The 19675-nt window shown below is 36.5% G+C and overlaps 1 protein-coding gene across 1 annotated transcript in view; it reads right to left on the reverse strand.

Annotated features, from left to right (window-relative positions):
• Positions 1-19675, reverse strand: part of BMT2 (base methyltransferase of 25S rRNA 2 homolog) — a 31723-nt gene that overhangs the window by 3422 nt on the left and 8626 nt on the right. Inside the window, exons 2-4 of the mRNA XM_053942476.1 lie at positions 15769-15910; positions 6697-6870; positions 3230-3344 (exon numbers count right to left, since the gene is read on the reverse strand). Coding sequence (XP_053798451.1) covers positions 3230-3344; positions 6697-6870; positions 15769-15910 — 431 coding nt within the window. The remainder of the gene's footprint in view (positions 1-3229; positions 3345-6696; positions 6871-15768; positions 15911-19675) is intronic.

Raw genomic sequence — 19675 nt, forward strand, 5'->3', positions numbered from 1 at the left:
AACTTTGCTAGCTTTACTTCAAGAGTTAAAAAGTTAGTGGTCACACATATACAGTTGAAAAAGCAATTTAGACTGCAAGTATTTCTGAGTAGAGAAGAAATACAAATTAGTAGTGCAGAAATAGTGTTAAAGACAATTTCAGGACTAAGGTATGTTTCAAGTGGAATGTGTAATCAGCTTTAGGACAAAAATGCTGCTAAACTGGAATCTGCTACTGAACTTTTGATATACAAGTCTTGAACTAATGTTTAAGTCCTCAGAGACACTAAAACAACAGTTATATCTCAGTGCATCCACTGACATTTAAGAACACAAACCTACTTATGTGAATAAATTGCACAGATATTTCACAGAATATTCTGATTTGGAAGGGACCCTCAAGTATCGAGATATATATTCTAATTTTTAACTCCAGTATCCTTTTTTTTTTTTCCTTTTTGGTCTCAGACTACATTTACTCCAAGAGAGGAGCATCTGCTGCACACTCCAGTCTCAGCTTTCATCCTCCTAGCTTCTAATAATGCACATTTCCCTCAGTGTACTTTACCCCAGGACACCAGGAAGAGAGTGCATGCTGCTTAACTAAAGAAAATACTAATCTTTTCTTAGTAAGCAGTTTCCCTCTCTCTCAAAACCCATCAATGGAAATATATTTCCATATTCTACAGTTTGTATTCTCTGTATGTGAAACAGAGATTCTAAAAATTTTGAAGACATTTATCCTTTAGTTACATAACTAACATTTCACTTTCTTTCCTTGTATTTCCACAATTACATCCTACTTATTCCTCCAAACAAATTGAAGTATTATGCAACTACTTAGTCTATATCCAAAGCATTTCTATATGAAGGTGGATAATATTTTTTTATTAAAAAAAGAATTATTTAACCCTCTGATCAACATTATTTAAGAAACTGGCTTTGTAAGAAGCCTCTGTGCTTCAATTTGTTTTCAAAGGTACTTTAGGATTTTACCTAAGAAATCTGCTAAATCAAAAATTTTTACCAGTTTATTTCATTTTCAGCTTTTACACAACTTATCAAAATATATTTTTCAAATCAGGAGATGACATTAACTACCAGAAAAAACCTATGGTTATTATTCTAAAAACCTTAAATCAGCTCAGGCAACTTCTAGCCTTAAAATACAAATTTATTTAGAAGGTTATGGTACTGAGACAGCTCAAAAAGGAGTTATCTTCAGTACATTGGGTCTCATTAATTCTGTTTTGGAGGCAGGTCTAAGCTTATTCTAGCAGATCCGTTTGACTGCTCAAACTGTACTCCCTGTCCCTCCAAGAACACTTGCTAGCCAGGCTTCAAGGTGCCCTGAACAAGCCAAAGCATCCAAGAGAATCAAAGATGTTGGTGAGCCTAAGACAGGCTAAGAATAATCAAGAATACTTGCTTATTCAGAATAATATAATATAATATAACATAACATAACATAATATATACTCAGAATAAGCAAGTGTACAACCACATGTACATTAGCACTCTGGGAGCTCCAACCATGAAGCTATGCTACTAACCATGTCAGACAACCAGAAATCAATTATCTTATTGTTCTCTTCTACTGGGAGAGAATCTAAAGAACTGGTTAGTACATAGAAATTGCATATGTTCCTCCATTAAATCCACAGAAGTTACTTTTTCAGGACTTTTCCCAATAAAGGTTTTGGTCACTGTACATTTAAATTGATTTTTATGAGAAGACATGTAGCTTTCTTAGGAAAGCAGAAAAACAGATTAGTAGATAGAAGAATATTAACTAGGCATACTCAAAAATTAATGTTTAGTTTCAGCTCATGTAATGTTAGGTACCTAGGCTGCCCTTATAGTCACCGGAGAATTTGTCAATACACAGTGACCCAATTCACCTCACCATCAAAGAACAGCAGATATTTAGGTTTGACTATTTTTAATAGATCTTCACTGACTGTAATTAGAACTTAGAACCTGAGATGTAGACACTGAGGATCTATCTATCATAGCTAGAAATTCACTTGCAAGGTATTACCATTTTAAATGCCACAGGCTGCCATTTCAGTGGCACGTGTCTTTTTTACCTCCTGTGTCATGCCCAACAGCCCTGCACAGTCCTACAGCTTCCAAAGTCGTGGAAAGTAATCATGACACCTGTGTTTCAAATTAGGCAAGACAAAATCTACTCAAAGTTTGTGTTTTAGATAGAACTAACATTGAATTGCTTTTGAAAGCAATTTATCAGACTCACATTTTTAAAGAATGTCTTTCCGTATCTCTCAGCATATACGCAAAAATACAAATGAGGTGTTAATGGACTAAACATGGTTAACAACAACAAACTACCAGGCATTTAGCACATAAATCACACTGCAGCAAATAAGAGAACATTACTTTCCAGTTAACTGTATTACTTCACCTGTACACTTCTTTTCACCTCTCCACTTCTAAAGAGGGTTACCTTAGGCCACAGATTTAAACAGAGCCTGATTTTTAACTGTAAGTAGTCAAGGCGTGTATAACCAAACACTTTTCTGTTTTCTGTCAGAAATGTATTTCTGTGTATGTTTTAAACATTTTTACTCCACTTTATCCTTTTGTGTGGTTGATAAATGCGATTAGTGCTGACAGAAGTTGGGTCAAGAGCAAAAGACAGAAAGAAGATATAATTACAGCAGAATTAAAGCATTTGAGAACCTTACTGCCTAGAGAAAATGAAGCGATTTACCCCAAATATGCTGATAAATTTGTCCTCTGGATTTTGGAAACTCAAAAAATATTTCCAGCAATAAACAGAAATGCTCCCTTATAGTGCACTTCTGAATACTAAATCTCCCCAGAAAAACTCACCAAATACAGCCACTGATCATTTCCTACTGTCAGTGAATGCAGCTTCTGAGAGGCTCTCACCTAACCATAAGCTTACTTAATCATTACTTATACCTTTTAAGATGCAAGGACTCATCGGCAATACCCTTAAAAGATGGCTAATAAAATTTTCAAGATTTTCAAGATTAATAATGCCATTATAAAGGCATGGCTCTGGGAAAAAAATCATATTTTTAAAAGAAAACACAACTAGGACTTTAGAGCCTGTTCATGGGAAAGGATGCAGTGTTTAGTTCCTACTAAATCAGATATTTATAAAGTATGTAAGTATTAAACGTTCTCTTTTATAGTTATTTTGAGGCATTCCACAAATCTGAGGATCAAGTTTATATTAAAACCAGCAAACATTACATACCTCAACCGCTGGAACAATGTCTATGCCAACTGTCAGAAATTCTTCAAACTTTAGAAATGGATTAAAGCAGCTACCAACATCAAGTAATCTGATCTTTCCCAAGGAGTGAAGGAACCTAAGAAGTAGCAAGAATTAAGTTTTATCAAATGTAACTTTTAAAGCTGTATTCTGAGTTACAATTTCAGGTAACTAATGCAAAAGATTCTCACAGAACACCACAGTAGTGACTCATAGAAGTGAATGCCTTACTTCAATTGCTGAGTTACTTAAAGTAGGTGGCCCTTAAGCTGAGGAGTTTTGTTCAGAGCAGGTGTAATAACTATTCACTTGTGCACTTGTAGTAACTAAATAAAACGGCAAATTTTGTGTCTACTAGACAGGCTCTCATATAGTTTCGTGTTTCTCGCTTAACTTTTTGTAGTATTTACTGATTTTGAAGTCACACTAGACACCAGAGTTAAAATTTCATGAGTTGAAAAGGGAAACAGAGAACAACTACATAAATTGCATCATTTACAGAGCTGCAATCTAAAAAAGTTCCATGACGATTTGTAACACCTTGGAATATCCAAAATCCATTAACAGAGGCAAACAAAGTCACAGCTTTCATAGGGACTTCACAGAGATGAGAATGCTAATAACCTTCCAGAAATAAAATGTTTTTTGCTTCAAGTTTCTGTAGCCAGAACCAATCGGCATCTCCAAAATATAATTTGTTATGTTTCTGGGAAAGGCTCAGTCCTGGAGAGACAGGTAACTGCAAAAAACTTTCAGAAACAGAGGTGCAGGAATAAAACCAAGCGATGGCTGTACTCATAGAAACAACAAAGCAGAAAGGAAAAAAAAAAAATCCTCTAAGCAGCAGTAAGAGATCCGGGATCTCTGGGATCCTTCTAGACTCCTGGTAACCTACCAGAGGGAGGATGTTGGAAAAGCAAGACAAAACGTCTTGCTGCATTTTGAAAAATAATGGCAAGTTCAAGCATTTTGCTTCTACATGGAACAGAAGATATCCAGGGCACACTTCTCTCAAAACACCACCATGACCAAGGCAAACAGTGCAACAATTGCCTTTAAGTTAAAGCTGCAAACATTACCAAGCCACCCTGTAAGTCAAGCAGTATTGAGTGAGTTTTCAGAATGAAGATGAAAACAACAATTTTTCCAGATTTGGAACAGGAATTTGGATACTGTGTAGGCAGATCCTAGTAGCCATCCATCACAAACATGGGCTGAAGTCAAATCAGAGCTCTTTTCCCACATAAGGGTAATCTGAGGTTTCTCAGACCAGTGTATCTCCTTGTCTAGCAAACGGAGACACTAATGGCAGATCCTTCCTCACTCAAACACAAAAATGTATGCCTGTATGAATACTTACATTCTATATGAGAGTTTAATATGGTAACAACAAATCAATGGACACACAGGACCACAGGAAACATAACAAGGAAGAAACAGGATGCTACAGTGCAAAGAAAACTTCCTATAAAAAAGAGAGAGCCTCTAGAGATCTAAACATGTTCCCTTTGAAATGTTCAATGAAATACTTGTACAGATTAAAATTAAGCAGCAAATCCCAGAAGCCTCTAATTTCCAGGACAGCCACTTCACCTGTGGTATAGTGAAAAAAATCACTATGATGTATTCTGTCTTCCTATTTATAAAAACTACCTTATTTATATATTACTTGAGAGAGGATTATATGTGGGATGAACAGAATTATTGTCTTTACACCTACCAGAGTAAAACAAAGAGTCACAGGCTTAGTCATACTGATAGACCAACCCACAATCTTGTAGTGTTACACGACCAGAATGGAGTGACAGTCTTTATACACTGTGTAGGTTCCCCCCATATCCCTTGTACCAAGTTTGAGACTTCACTACTAGATCAGTGTAGACATGAAAAAGCATTTCAGGAGGGATCTCTGCTTTGTATAATACACAATCCATTTGCTTTCTGATAAACTCTGTAATTTCTTCTGTAAGGCATCAAGAAAAAAATGAATTTTGATTTCTCTGAGCAGTAACTTAGACCAGTTATGCCTTGTTCAAGGTCTGTACAGCTACTAAGAACTTACTGTCATTTGTAGCTTACTCAGGTAAATATTATAAAACTTGCCTTTGCCAGGTATGTCTTATAAGGTGTGCATATTTTTAAAGTTTTGAGAATGAAAATAAAAATCATCAGCACTCACTATACTAACAAATGCTCTAAAAATAATTTATAAAAATTCTCTATTAACTTCTTTCTGTACACATTAGAACAAAAGGGAGGGCTACAAACAACTGGTAGCAAGAAGGCAAGTGAAGTTAGCCCTGCAACAGCACTATTAACTGCAGAACGCATGAAGACAGATCAAAGAGAGACCAAAGAGATGCAAAGAGAGAACCAGTGCTTTATCCTGACAATGCCTCCCACTGGTAGGCAGCTTTAAAATGAATATGATCATCAAAGCTATTGCTTTAAGCAAACATGAGAGACACAAAAGACACCAGCTCCTAAGGACAGGCACACCTACTAGTAACACGTCATTCTTTCCCTAACTCATATTACACCTAGCTTCAAGTAAGTGCTGATCACAGCAGACAGCCTACAATAAAGGAAAAAAACCTCTTTACACAACAGAAAAAACACTGCTGCAGGAAGTTCTAAGAACTAATCTATAAAGAATATGAAAGAAGTCATAAGTATAACTTTCAGAGATTCTATGCTTATGCATTCATTATTTCATTATACTTGCAAAATATGAATTTTTTTTTCCATCACACATGGAATAGTCACAAACATAACACGCTATTTAGGAAAAAAAATGGAGGGTGGGACTTCAGAAATAATAAAGTTAGTCTTGGATACCAAAAATAAAATTCTTGCTTGAGTTGAAGGTCACAAACAAAATTAAAACAGTTGTTTGGAAAATATCTCAAGGATACTAGAAGTTCTGCAGAGCCAGTCATCAGAAAGCTAGCACATTAAAAATTATGGGTTGTAATTCCAAATTGCTTTTGAAGTGTGTAATTGGAATCAAGCGTTTCTCTGCAATTATTTATGAAGAGAAAGTTTTAAGTACTCTGATATTTACATTTGGCACTAAGAACTTACATAAGCAATTGACTTTTCAACAGTGCTGAACAGCCATTAGATTCTAACTTAATTAACATCTCACTTATTTCACCTCAAGATTTAATATAAATTGCATTGCACACCAATGACATACTAAAGTGAAATTGCTCTAGCACTAAAATGAAGATGACTAAGTTGTCATTCTCAAGCAATTTTTTCATGGCTTTCACCAAAATATACTACAACATAAACAGCTCTTGAAATGTATATATTCACATGAAAATTACCTTTCTTAACTAATAAAAATACATCAGACTGATCTAACATGTTATGGGGAAAAAAATGTCAGGCTAAGTTTTAACACTCAAAAAAGGGGAAAAAAAGTCAAAACAAGTAAAACTTACTCTTCTGTCACAGCTTCATGATTTGTCAAGCCAAAGTTTGGCAAAGGATCTTCAATCTTGGGAGTCTGAGGAACATTTAAAGCTGGAGTGGTTTTAGAAGCAAGAAGTGCTCTTTTTTCATCTTTCTCAAGTGCTTTTCTTTTTCCACCATTCTGAAAATATTCTCGGCACACACTGAAAAGACAAAAAGAAAAATTCCCCAGGAAAATGGAATGCTCTTGTTAGTCACTACAGCTAAGATACATACCAGAGGGTTAAGTGATACAAGTGCTATCAGCTTTTAAACAAATCTGGGTTTTAGTTCAACTTTGGTAAATGAGCTTTAAAAAAAGATGTGATACACCCAACAACACAAAATCAAGTGGTGGGTTGTTGGGGTTTTTTGCTGCCTCCAAATTATGCCATAAGTCACAGCTGAATAAATAGATTTAAAATATTTTAATTTGGATAGACTTTTAGAGTAAGACAGCAGAAGTCTTATTAGAACATCACCAGAAGGTAACTTCAGCTCAGTTCTGCAAGGAGTTAGCAACTAGCTCCCTGTCAACACAAGGTTTTGAAATGTGTGTCTTGCTGGCACATAAACTAGGGGAAAAGAAACCTAATCCAGATTTATGTGCAAACTTACATCCAGCAGATTTTAATTTTAATTGAGATTGCCCAGGCATTTTTTGTTTTAAGTAACAGATAGTATCTGTATTTTTGTCAAAGACTTATTTTAGCTTTCAGTTTTTCCCCATATTTACTTATTTTTCTTATTGGAACTAGAACAGAAATATTAGCCAGTTTAAAGAAATTAATGTTACAAAAGAAGTTAAATAGCACTTGTGTTCTTCAATCAGTAGTCAGCATTAGCGTATAAGCAAGCACTGTGTTTGAGAGTAACTGAATTTCATCCCCAAAATATAATTAGAACTGAAAAAAAAATTGCTTCTGTGAAATTAAAAAGCCAGATTCACCCTGCACAATTCAGTTTAATTAAATTTGCCATCCAAGTATTTGCACGGAAATTTCAACAGAAATAATATTTGTTTGAATAATGTTTTCTGAACAACTCATTTTTATGATGTTTTCTTGAAATTCACTCCATTTTCCTCTAACAAAACTGCAGAGGTTTGAAGCAACATTACACAAAAAATAAATTCAAGTGTAGTTTAAGAATATCTTATACAAAGCAGGAACAAGATAATGACACTTCACATCACAGATTTAAGGATGGACATGCTGATATAATAGTGCCTTTAAATCATAAATAGTGACAAAGACTTGGAATACACAGGGCTTATCTAAGGTTTGGTGATATTTTAGGCATCAAATATACCCAGGCTCTTCATGACATAAGATGTGAAGGACAAAAAAAAAAATATCATTGGAGTGGCATTGAGTTTCCTTGATAGAAACATACACAAACAGGTACAGATAGAAATAACTTCAACCCAACATAGGTAAGAAAGAAGCACCTTGAGTCAGAAATGTGCAAACACAGAATGGGTCAGGTTAGAAGGGACCCCAGAGGGTCATCTGATCCAAGCTCCCTGCTCATGGACATGACAGAATGCTCAACCTTGGAAGAATGTTTTCTTTTTTTTCCTCAACTATTCATGTTATCAACTTTTTAATTCCCTAGAAGCTGGTATGCTACCCAGCTTAACACTTAATGAGCACAGGAAAAGTACTTATTTGTAAAGTGTGAGTTCCTCTTGTCACTGAGAAGCCATATCTTCCTCATTCTTGGTACTGATGCAAATGAGTGTTTCTTCCATCTTTCTACCCCATCATGTCAACTGAGTTCTCATAATTCTATATTCTTCATAACAGATCTTCCTCATTTGACTATCAAAGTCAACCACAAAGAGAAGCATCTCCTACTTCTTCATTTTCCCTGGTGCACAACTGGCGAGTGCCACAGGAAGGCCCAAGAATAGATAAAATTCTTCACATTCAGACCCCAGGCTCTGCATGCTGGTGCAGTACCACAGGGTACCAAAAAACCCCAGCCAAATCCACCCAATCCAAACAAAAAAACTTCAGATCACACTACACTTCATAACCACTGTGGGTTATCTTCCCTTTATGCTTTTCTGACATCACAGTCATTCTAGCATGATTACTACATGTTGTCCTTTTTGCTCCTGAACTCTCAGAGGATTTGTCTATGTACTCCCCCTATAGAAGTAACTTAGTCCCCTTACACTTCCTGTGGGGAAACAGCAAGCACATAGGTACTCACTGCACTGGTAGTTAGGAGAAATAATGCACTCTGTAGTTTACCCCATGGTAACTTGTTGATGTAGCCAGATGTTTAGCTTTGCAGCCATTAAAGCAATCATTGATCACCCTGGTTTTGAGTCTGCAGTTATATAAAGATTCTATATTTAACAACTGTCTTAAGTAAGAAACAGAGCATCTCAATTATCTACAAGGTAAAAATTAAGGAATCTATTTTGTAATTCTAAAAACTGACACAGCTCCATTTTTAACTGACAATTAAACATTCAGTCTCTGATGACATAATATTAGCTCTACAATTAACATACCTGCTTGTGAAGAATTGTGCAATGTTAATGCTATCTGAGCTGACACTTGCTACAGTTCACACAAACTGCGAAATAAGTATTTCAGGTCTAAACTGTTTCAGTTTCCTCGATGAGAGACAGGTTAGGTTTCTGGGTGAAGTGTGCAGTTAATGTCTTTGCTTTAAAAAAGAAATTAAAAAATTAAATACTTTTATTTCCTCAGTGAAACTTATTTTCCATATTTCAAATCTTAAACGGTAAATAACCTCTTCCAGTTGACTCCCCCGCTCTGTCTGGCAGTTGGGTTGGACACATAAAGGAAATCTCAGAAAAGCCAATATGAATACGGGTGATTTTGTTAATACTCTACAGCAATAAAAGAGAAGGTTTATTTTCTAAAAGAAAGACTAAATCCATGAATTTCAATAGAATATAAAATGAAAAAAAATGAGGGGGACATTGCCAAGAAACACTGTACGAAATTAAAAAAACATAACAGAACCATTAATTAATTCTTCTGCTCAAGTAGTAATGAACAACTAAATGAAAGCTGCTGTGGTCAACTTTTATAATGGCAAAAAGCAGTTTCTGATAGCTGTAATCAATGCTTGAGGATTTCAAGCACCCAGTTTTATTGACTCTTTCCTTCTGCTTAATAATGAGGAAAATGTGAGCTTGACTCATGTTCCTTAGAATTTTTACTAACCAAAACCTAATACTGAAGATGGCTTTAGGGAGGGTACAGAGAAATGGCAATCTTCCCTTCAGTGCTGAAGGAATGTCTGGACTTCTCATCATGGTTTCTGCTGCAAAACATATCTCCCCTCCTCCTACACACTGAAGAACAAGTTTATAAATGCCCACTCTCAGAGCTGCTAGCCTGAAAAAAAATAAAATTGCAAATGCTTCTACAGGTTTAACCCATCCACCTCCCAGCCTCCAAAGCAAAGGGAGGGAGAAGTATCAACTGCCCTTGAACACATTAATGATACCTAGAAAAGCAGCCAGGCTTCCCTTAGAATGAAAATATTTCATGATTGTCATGTGTGCCCAGCTTCAAGTTAAGGAAATGGTGTTCATCATGGGTGATAACAGCAGGTTTCTCAATGTAAACTATCAAAATTTTTTATCAGCATCATTGTATTTTTTTTAAACTTCAAGTTGAGAAACTTGTATACAACACATTTTTCCACTTTGATATTTGGTCTCAATTCTAGGGGGTTTGAGACATTTTCCTTTTGAGAAATGCAACTAGATCTGTAATCAATCATATGTTTCTCTTGGACTGTGGCCACCCCAAGCCAGCTTCTGGAAGCAGTATCTTTTATTGCCAGAGGATTCAAAGAACTTGAAAATAGTCAGCAGTTATCATATGAGCATTGCTTTAATTTGCTCTAGTGTTCAACAAACAAATGATGCTCTTGTCAGAACAGAGTAGTCATAGAATCATAGAATATCCCGAGTTGGAAGGGATCTATCAGGGTCACTGAAGTGCAACTCCTGTACGTGCAGAGAACGGCTCCAAGAGTCACACCATGTACACAAAAGTATTGTTCAAACTTTTCTTGAACCCTGTCAGGCTTAGTGCTGTGACCACCTTCCTCAGGAGTCTGTTCCAGTGCCCAAACCATCCTCTGGGTGGAGAACCTTTTTCTAATATTCAGTCTAAACCTCCCTGACAGAACTTCAGGCCATTGCCTCAGGTCCTATCACTGGGCACCACAGAGATCAGTGTCTGCCCTTCCTCTTCCCCTAACAAGGAATTTGTAACTGCAATGAGGTCTCATCTCAGCTCCTCTTCTCCAGGCTGAACAGACCAAGACTTTCTATCTTTCTTATACTGTGGCACTCAACACTTCCCCCAGCACTTGAAGCGAGGCTGCCCCATTGCAGAGCAGAGCAGGACAATCCCTTCCCTTGCCCAGCTGGTGATGCTGTGCCTGATGCACCCCAGGACAAGGTTCACCCTCCTGGCTGCCAGGGCACTGCTGACCCACATTCAACTGGCCATCGACCAGGAGCCCCAGGTCCCTTTCCGCAGCGCTGCTGTCCAGTTTTTCATTCTCCAGTCCATCCATGTATCCAGGGCTGCCCCATCCCAGGTGCAGAATCTGGCACTTGTCTTTGTTAAAATTTATACAGTTGGTGATTGCCCAGCCCTCTAATTTGTTGAGGTTTCTCTGGAGAGCCTGTCTGCCTTCAAGGGAGTTAACAGCTCCTCACAATTTAGTATCATCAGCAAACAATGTGTTTAACAGCAAAAAGTTGACTGTCATATAAATGTAAACATTGAACATCGTCCTTTCCCATTTTAAATTGTTCCCCTCCTCCTGTTTCTGCCACCTTCCTCAGTTCCATTCTCCTTGCAGTGAACTGCTCCACTAATTGTATTCATCAAAAAGACCTGTAAAACAGTGCTGAAGGGACTTGCAAACACTCATTCAATCTTCCAATTAAACAGGATCAGTTTTCCAGTTCTAGCAGAGATCTGTTCTTCTCAAAGATCCTCTAATAGATTACTTAGCCTTCTCTTCTTCTGACTAGACAGCTCCAGTTTCTAGAAAAGAACACCAAGGCTTTTGTGGAAAAAACAGAAGGTTTTTGATAATTTCTTTATCTTTCTTGGAGTTGAGCTGCTGTTTGTTATTTTTTAAATGCAGTGGCTAAGGTGATATTTTAGCTAAGAGCAACGCTAAATAAAGTCAGAGTAATACTTTACATATCTTGTGGACAATCTCATTAACACACTTAAGTATGATATTTGCCTCTACTGCAAAAGCATCCCATGACCACTTCAAATTCAGTTTATGGCCTGCTTCAGAATCCAAACAGTTTTTTGAAAAACTGACACAATCAATTATTCCCTGGCCTTTATTTGAAGAGCTGATATTTAATACAGTAGATAATGTCTAGTATAGTTTATAACTGCAATAATTTTAATTCTGCTCTCAGAGTGACAGTACCTCTCTCTTTGGTCTCATTTCCAAATTTAATAAATACTCTCTACTCTAGCAGAGTGCTAATAAAAATATTAATTAGTTATGGATACAGAGACAAACTCTGACAATCTGAGAATCCTTCTCAGTAAATCACATTTTTAAGATAAGCTTCTCACATATATTCCCTGCAAATGTTTCCAAATAGTTCTGTACTCACCTGTCATTAATTTCATCAGAACTGTATTTCTTTACTCATTAAACAGTCAGAAGACTTTTTAAAAAACACAGGTCTAGATAGTGTTTTGTCATGATGATTAGAAGATTTTATTTTTTGCTCTTTAAAAAAAAACAGTCAAGTCAACACAAGTCTTAACACTGAGACAAAAGCAACAGAAAGAAGCAAACCTGCTGGTCTGGCTTATTCTGTTCTAACTAGAACCAGAACAAGCTGGCATTCATTGCGCATACAAAGGTTCACCAGCCTATCTATGCCAGCAAAAGTTACAGTTACAACAATTTCTCAGGGTAAACACTATCTTAACCTGTTTTAAGTTTTGTGTTGTAGTATAAATGAAAGAGACACAGAAGTGTTAATTTGAAAATACCCTTGCTACTTGCATTCAATTTTCTAAATGTATACAAAGGAAGGAACAGTTGAGTGTTGCCCAGGCTTTTTACACCACCACTCAGGGGATCATAAACTTGGATCTGAAAGCGGATAGTTTTAATCCCTCCTCCCCCGTGCCTCTCCCCACTTAATAGTTCTGTAATGCTTTCCTGAAACAATAAACAAAATTGGCCCTATACAAGTCAGCATAGGGCCACCAGCACAGTCTATCAGGTACTGCTTTCCATCTTTTACAGTTTCTAGAGTCTGGATATATGTTCTTTAAATCAACACTAATGAAGAAGTAAGACAGTAAGTTTTATGTCATCTGGTTTAAGAGTTAATGTCAGAATTTTTCTAGTGTCTTCAACAAAAAGGCTTTTGAAAGCAAAACAAAATTGTTATTCTTGATCCTGAGAAGTATGCATAGCTTCTCTAGTGGTCATATGCTATGCTATCTGATTTATTTTATCAGTTCCAAGGAGAATACAAGGAGAATGAAGGAAAGAACAAAAACCCACCAAGTCTTTTGTACTTTTTTTTTCCTTTTAACTAATGGAAAAAGCACTTCTCAATTTCAGATCGCTGAAAAGATCATCCTTCAAATTAAAACAAAACTCAGTCTCTTCTTTCTTCAGGAGGCATACACTGGTGGTTCCAATCTATTTTCAGCACTCCACTCACAAATTAAAATTCATCTAATATGAAACAGCTACCTTCCTGCTGTCATGGTAACATAGTAATAAGCACTGAGCAAAAGCTTTCACATAAATCTCATGCCAAGTTCTTTTGCATGCAATTCTGCACCCAGGCACAAGGCAGAGTAACAACAATGGGACCTGCCACCTGTCTGGCACACCTCTTGGCCCTGTGAGAGGGGACAAAAAATTGCAGAACACAAAGTCAATCTGATATGTTCGCGTATTTAGCAATCCAGGCCTTGGTATAATCTGAGAAGTGAAAAGTACTTTCTCTTTTTCTACTAATGTAAAAACTCCTGATCCCTTGACTTTGCAAACTGAAAAGCTTTGAGCTTTATCTGAAGCTTTATACAAAGACAAAGCATTTTAGTGTCTCTTAGTGGGTGGATTCTCTTCCTAATATGAGCTCAGGCTGCAAAGCCCAAACTAGACATTTAATTCAATGTTTACTTTGAAAATTATCTATAACAGAAACCAAGTGGGAGCACAAAACCTTCTATATACAAGTAATCACTGTCCACAACATTATCCTGTCCTACAGGATAACAGATAAACTTGCCACAAGCTACTTAGCTGAAATAAAAGAACACGCAGCTCTATTTAAAATGTTTCACATATTAGCAGACAATCAAATTGTAAGAAAATATCAAGCAATGTTCCATGTAATCTGCCCTGGGTCCAGTACAACTATTTTTTTCACAGATAACCTGAACTGTGGAACAGCTGGTTTCAGTTCCTTGTAAGTGATCTGAGAACGATGCCAAACCAGGGCAGGGTGGGAGGAAGACGTTGCAAGAAATCACAGTATTAGAATTCAATATGATTCAAGGGTGTGCAATGTAGTAAAGAGAAATATAAGTATCAGCATTTCCACAGAAGTAATGAATAGCACAAATACAAGTAAACAATTAGCAACTCAGGAAGCCTGTAACACAGAAATAGGCAGCAGGGGGTCAAAGGAGCGAAAGTCAGTGCTGTGCCAATTACCAAAAAACAACATGCGCACACGAACAAAAGAACAAAACCAACAAAAAAAGCCAAACAAAATCTGAAAACAACAAAATATCAAACCCCCACCAAACAAAGTCAATAGCATAAGCGAGAGTCTACTACAGCCTCAATAAAACCTATTTGATTTATCCCTGACAAAGCCACTGAAATGCTCTGTCCAGTTTTGGGCTTAGTGTTTTTTAACTGAGGCACCTCTCATGTAATTGCGATATAGATACACAAAGCATGTCCAGAAAGGCGCCTATGAAGAAACACTTAACTATGACTTTTTTTCCTAAGCTAAAGGATAAAACATTGGTAAGTAAAGGAATGGTTTTCAAATATTTAGGAGTTTATGCCAGGGAAAAAACCTCAGCTTATTATTACTTGCTCAATTTCCAGAAGCCACAGAAGATCTCAAGCTGCCACCAAGATCAACTGTTTCACAGTCAATTCCCTCTTGTTTTATGGGCTCAATAGAATTTAAATTTAGCAATACCACATCAACTGTTCTTTGTGCAGCACTTTGCAACACTCACCTGCAGGACCTATAAACTGGCACACAAGAGTACTTTCTGGTTTTCTGAAGTCACTCTCTTCCTAATCACAAGACCATTGATACACTCTCTTCCCATTTAAAACTCAACAGCATTTTGTTTTATTCTGCTGTACAGATTCCGCAGAATGTCTTAGATGCCAATTGTATGCAGGACCAACATCTCTCCTCTTTTTACTATTTATTTTCTTCAGGGACTGAAATAGTTTAGCTCCTCGTTTCATGACTTTACAGTTCAGATAGCCCAACAAAAAGTAGATGTTTATGACTAATAGGAATTTTAGAGTTTCAAACACATTTAAAACAAGTTTTTCAGGGGTAAAGTCTGTTACAGGAGATTAAGAATTGAAAATTAAGCACCAGAAATCTGCATGTAGAGATCAAACATTATTATATGTACAAATCAAACCAAACCTCTGAAAATTAAACTTGAGTTACATTTACTGCATTTATTCAGCTTAGGTTCAGAAGCATGGAAAATAACTTCAAAGGTTTATTTGCAAACAGCTTCAGTATTTGAGAAAAAAAAAATTGTTTGTTGAAAATACTTAAAAAATGGATCACCTAATAACGAAACACTTCATAAGCTATTTCCTTTGTAAGCTGGAATGCTAAGAAGGTATTTCTTTAAGAAAGCAATAAATTATTAATATGCTATAGAACAAATGTTAAATATTGACAAAAAGAAAAAACGATTAAGCTTTGTATTATAAATAATTGCAAGTAAAAACGTGCAACTGCATGTTTCAAATACATTATTTACCTGCAACACCATTCAATTCGGCCTTCCCCTTCACATGTTTTTGCCCAGTGATTATCTGCAAGGTTTTTCATTGCCACAGCATATTCACACAGAGTTTCCTCATCCTCACAGTGCTCACGCCAGATCTTATCGAAGTCTCCCACTAAACAAAACAAAACAAAAAAATTGCACATCAGATACAAAGTCTCTCATTATCTCCATGGCAAAATCCCCATCCAGTTTGAAAGTTACATAATGCATCAAGAGATTATCTGCACATAATAAAAACAAGTTCTCCTTTCTGTAGTCATAAACACAAAATTCCAAGTTTTGGGGCAGGAAGAGGCTGTAGGGTTCTTGAGAAACTAGAAATATCAGTCCATGGATTTTGTTCCATTTGCTCTGTGAAATTAAAGTCCCTAGGAAGTTTTGCTTTCAGGTTTCTGTGCATGAGCATTAACACAACAAACATTTTAGAAATGAAAGATTTAAAGGTTTCTACCAGCATTCACATCCATGGCAAGTACTGCAGATGACATTACATGAAAAAGCCATGAAAGTTAAACCCACAAAAGAGATTTCTTTGGGTATACTGAAAAAGAAATTCAAACTCTCATTGACTGCTGTCTAATCTAGCCAGGCCCAGTAAATTAGCTTCTAGGGACAGTACTGAAGAATCAAACCAACTATGATCAGGAAATCTCAGACAAACTCTTCTGCTGATCTCTAGGGACAGATTCATTTCCATGCTCCTCACCTCGCTGAAAAGAAGTCTTGCAGGTTAAGTTCTGGCATTTCAAAGTAATTAAACTTGATGATTTTCCTTCTTTGCTATTAAGTATCCACTTCTCCTAGCCTGCTTTATATAATGTACTGCTAAAAAAACAAGATCAATGACAGTCATGGCTAGCCCCAATTCCTATACAGCATGCAAACCCTTGGCGTACCTTACTGAAAGGGTATTTCTGTCCTAAGAAATATGCTTTCCTGGTATGATATTAACTAATTTCTTTTGTGTCTCTTAATCACAAATACCTAGAATATATGCCAATCTGCAGAATAAAAAATATGTACTCATTTTGAACTTACAAGCAAATACAGATAAAAATAACTTTTCAAGAACACAGCTATATTTTAAGCTTTAACTTGGACAAACAACACACTTTTCACAGCATGGTTCCATCTTGTAGCATCTTTATATGAGAAGGAAATACTTTAAAAGTATATTAGCCATAAGGTAATAATAAATGTCTATTAAAGCCTGAAAGAAGCTTACAGTAAGACTTGTCCTCACACCAGTAAGAGCTTGCTGGTGTTTCTAACACACTTATGGCAATTTCTTTGATGTACTTTGTTTTAATTAGCAGTAAATCAAGGATTTTTTCCAGTGACAACCTTTTTATTTTTTCCCTCCTGTGCAAAGCAAGAACAATCCTCACCTCATTTGTCCTCCACTTACAGAAAGACTGGCCCTGATGGACAAGTATAGATGTATACTTTAAAGATTTAAATCAACCATCCAGGTTACTCCCTACTTAGGTTTGGTTTAGGGATATCATAGCAATTTTCAGAAATAAGCATCTAGTACACTTGTACAATCATCAAAGTGAGTCAGGTTTAAAATTAGGTGTTTATACTCCCTAGTCTGAGATGGCATTTGAGATGGAAGGGCGTGGCCAAAATTTAATGTTATCAAAATGGGGAAGCTGTGCAAGAAATTATGTATTCTACTTGCTATTCAACAAGCATATATGAGAAAGTTATTACACTAGACAAAAAAAAACAAAAAAACAAACAACCAAAAAAAAAACCCTAGGGTATAATACTGAATGACATCCGTCATTATTTTCCAAATGATCCAAGTTCAGAGAGCTATGCTTTATAAGAAATGGTACTAGCAAGGTCACCAGCTGACCACCAGAGCAGAAAAAACACCCAACTTGCAGGCAAGTCCCCACAGGGGTTTCTGCTAAAACTTGTGGGGCACTTTTCCAGAGCTTTCAGGAGAGCCTTCTGTAGAAACAAACATGCAGAACAGGACATACCCTACTGACAAAAGAGAGCAGAAAATGGCAGTAACAGGGACCTACCAGCACACGGGGAAACACAAACACAACTCCTAGCAATTGAAGCGCTAGCAAAGTTTGAAGTGATTCTCAGTAGCAAATTAATTCTGATGCGACTTAGACAAAGTGTTGTAGTTTCTCCATCACAATACTCTGAGTTCTACTGCATGCCCAGACAGCTGTGAAATGCTTCAATGACTTGCACTTGCTAAAGTGCAAGCTTCAGTGATTTGCACTTGACTTGTTTGAATACATGGCCGATTGGAAAAGTAAAAAGTAAATGAATGAACACTTACTGAAGGAAAATATCACAAATACAAAATCTGAGGTTTATTACCATTCTTTTATTTCAATACTTTATCTGGTCTATCCTGAAGCAATTATTCTATTTCCAAATACCCCTTCTCCTAAAAGCTTAAGAAATAAGAGAGATGGGAAAGAAGAAATATGTAAAGACCAGATGTTCTTAACTAGCCTGCCCTTAGTAACAGCAAAGTAGTGATGCCTTCTAAGACCAAATCTTGCTCTCACAGCAGCTGATTTCCTTCTGAACAAATCATAGATTTGTACCTGTCCCTGGAAGTCAGATGAGGGATAAAAGCATCCACAGATAAGGGGTCTTAAATTCAGACATACAGCAACAGACCCAGATATGACTACCAGCACACTGGGATGTGAACTTTGGGTTACAAAAGAGCTGCCTTTAAGAGTAACAGCTTCTTGGCTCTGAGCTGACAAGAAAATAAAAGTGAATTACACCATAGACCATGAGGAGAGAGATGCAGAACAAAAGTGAAAAATTCATCACAAAGTAATTCTGTCACACATCCTATATTATGTCAATTCTGTCAGCACTTCTAGTTTATTTTCATTTACCAATACAGAGATACACAAATTGTCTACGTGGGACAGATACAGTCCTGCTTTTGTATGAGGAACACTGAAATAGAAGGCGGAAGAAGGCAGATGAAACAAGGAGAGGACAAACTACCACAAAATCACAACTGACAGAGGGAAGGTAAATATATAACAACTTCTGGCTGTTTCAAGAATATGAGACAGAAAGAGCTGCTTAAAAGAAAAAAAATGTTATTTCCTCATAAGATGTGTAACTAAGCTTAAAGTTCATGAAGTTCATGCAGATGGGCAAACTGCAGGAAGAAAATCCATGACAAACTTCATATTCAAAGATGAGATTTCTAACTCGGGAGTTTCTAGACCACAAAATCACTAAAAGACAGAATGGTAAGCAAGCACAGTGATACTCCAGCAGCATTTTTCACTAATTCTTGTCTAAGCATCTGCTGTTGACCTAACGTCAATACTGATTTTGATACAACATCCATTTCTCTGTTTTTTCATGGATGCAAGCTCCAAACAACTGCAGATAATGGGTCATAAGGCACTGGCATTTAATTTCGTTTGAGCAAGTAGCATGGCAGTGCATTGTTTTGCTGTGGTTTTTCCTCCCCCATACTTTAACATAGTGAGCTTTAAGAAGACACAAACAGGCACACCAGATATAGGAACTTCAAATCCAGAATCACACTCCAATACTGAGTTGAAAATGCAAACAGTCCTTCCTATCTGTTGAGATTTTTATAGTAACTACAAAGAGTCTTGAAGCATTCAATTTCAAACTGATACCCAGAACACAGAAAAGTTATGCATTATTTTTTTTCAATCAGTATATTATAATCCACTGTATACTAATTTTTCAAGCAATACATTATAATCCAGGTGCAAATATGGCATTAACTCTATACTCTAGAGTTAAACATTTATTTATGAATCAAGAAATGTTTGCTTATGTAACCAAACATGCAGTAAAATATAGAGGAACGTTTAATGACAAAACTAGT

The sequence above is a fragment of the Vidua chalybeata genome, chromosome 5 (genome assembly GCF_026979565.1).
Source record: "Vidua chalybeata isolate OUT-0048 chromosome 5, bVidCha1 merged haplotype, whole genome shotgun sequence".
Taxonomy (NCBI): domain Eukaryota; kingdom Metazoa; phylum Chordata; class Aves; order Passeriformes; family Viduidae; genus Vidua; species Vidua chalybeata.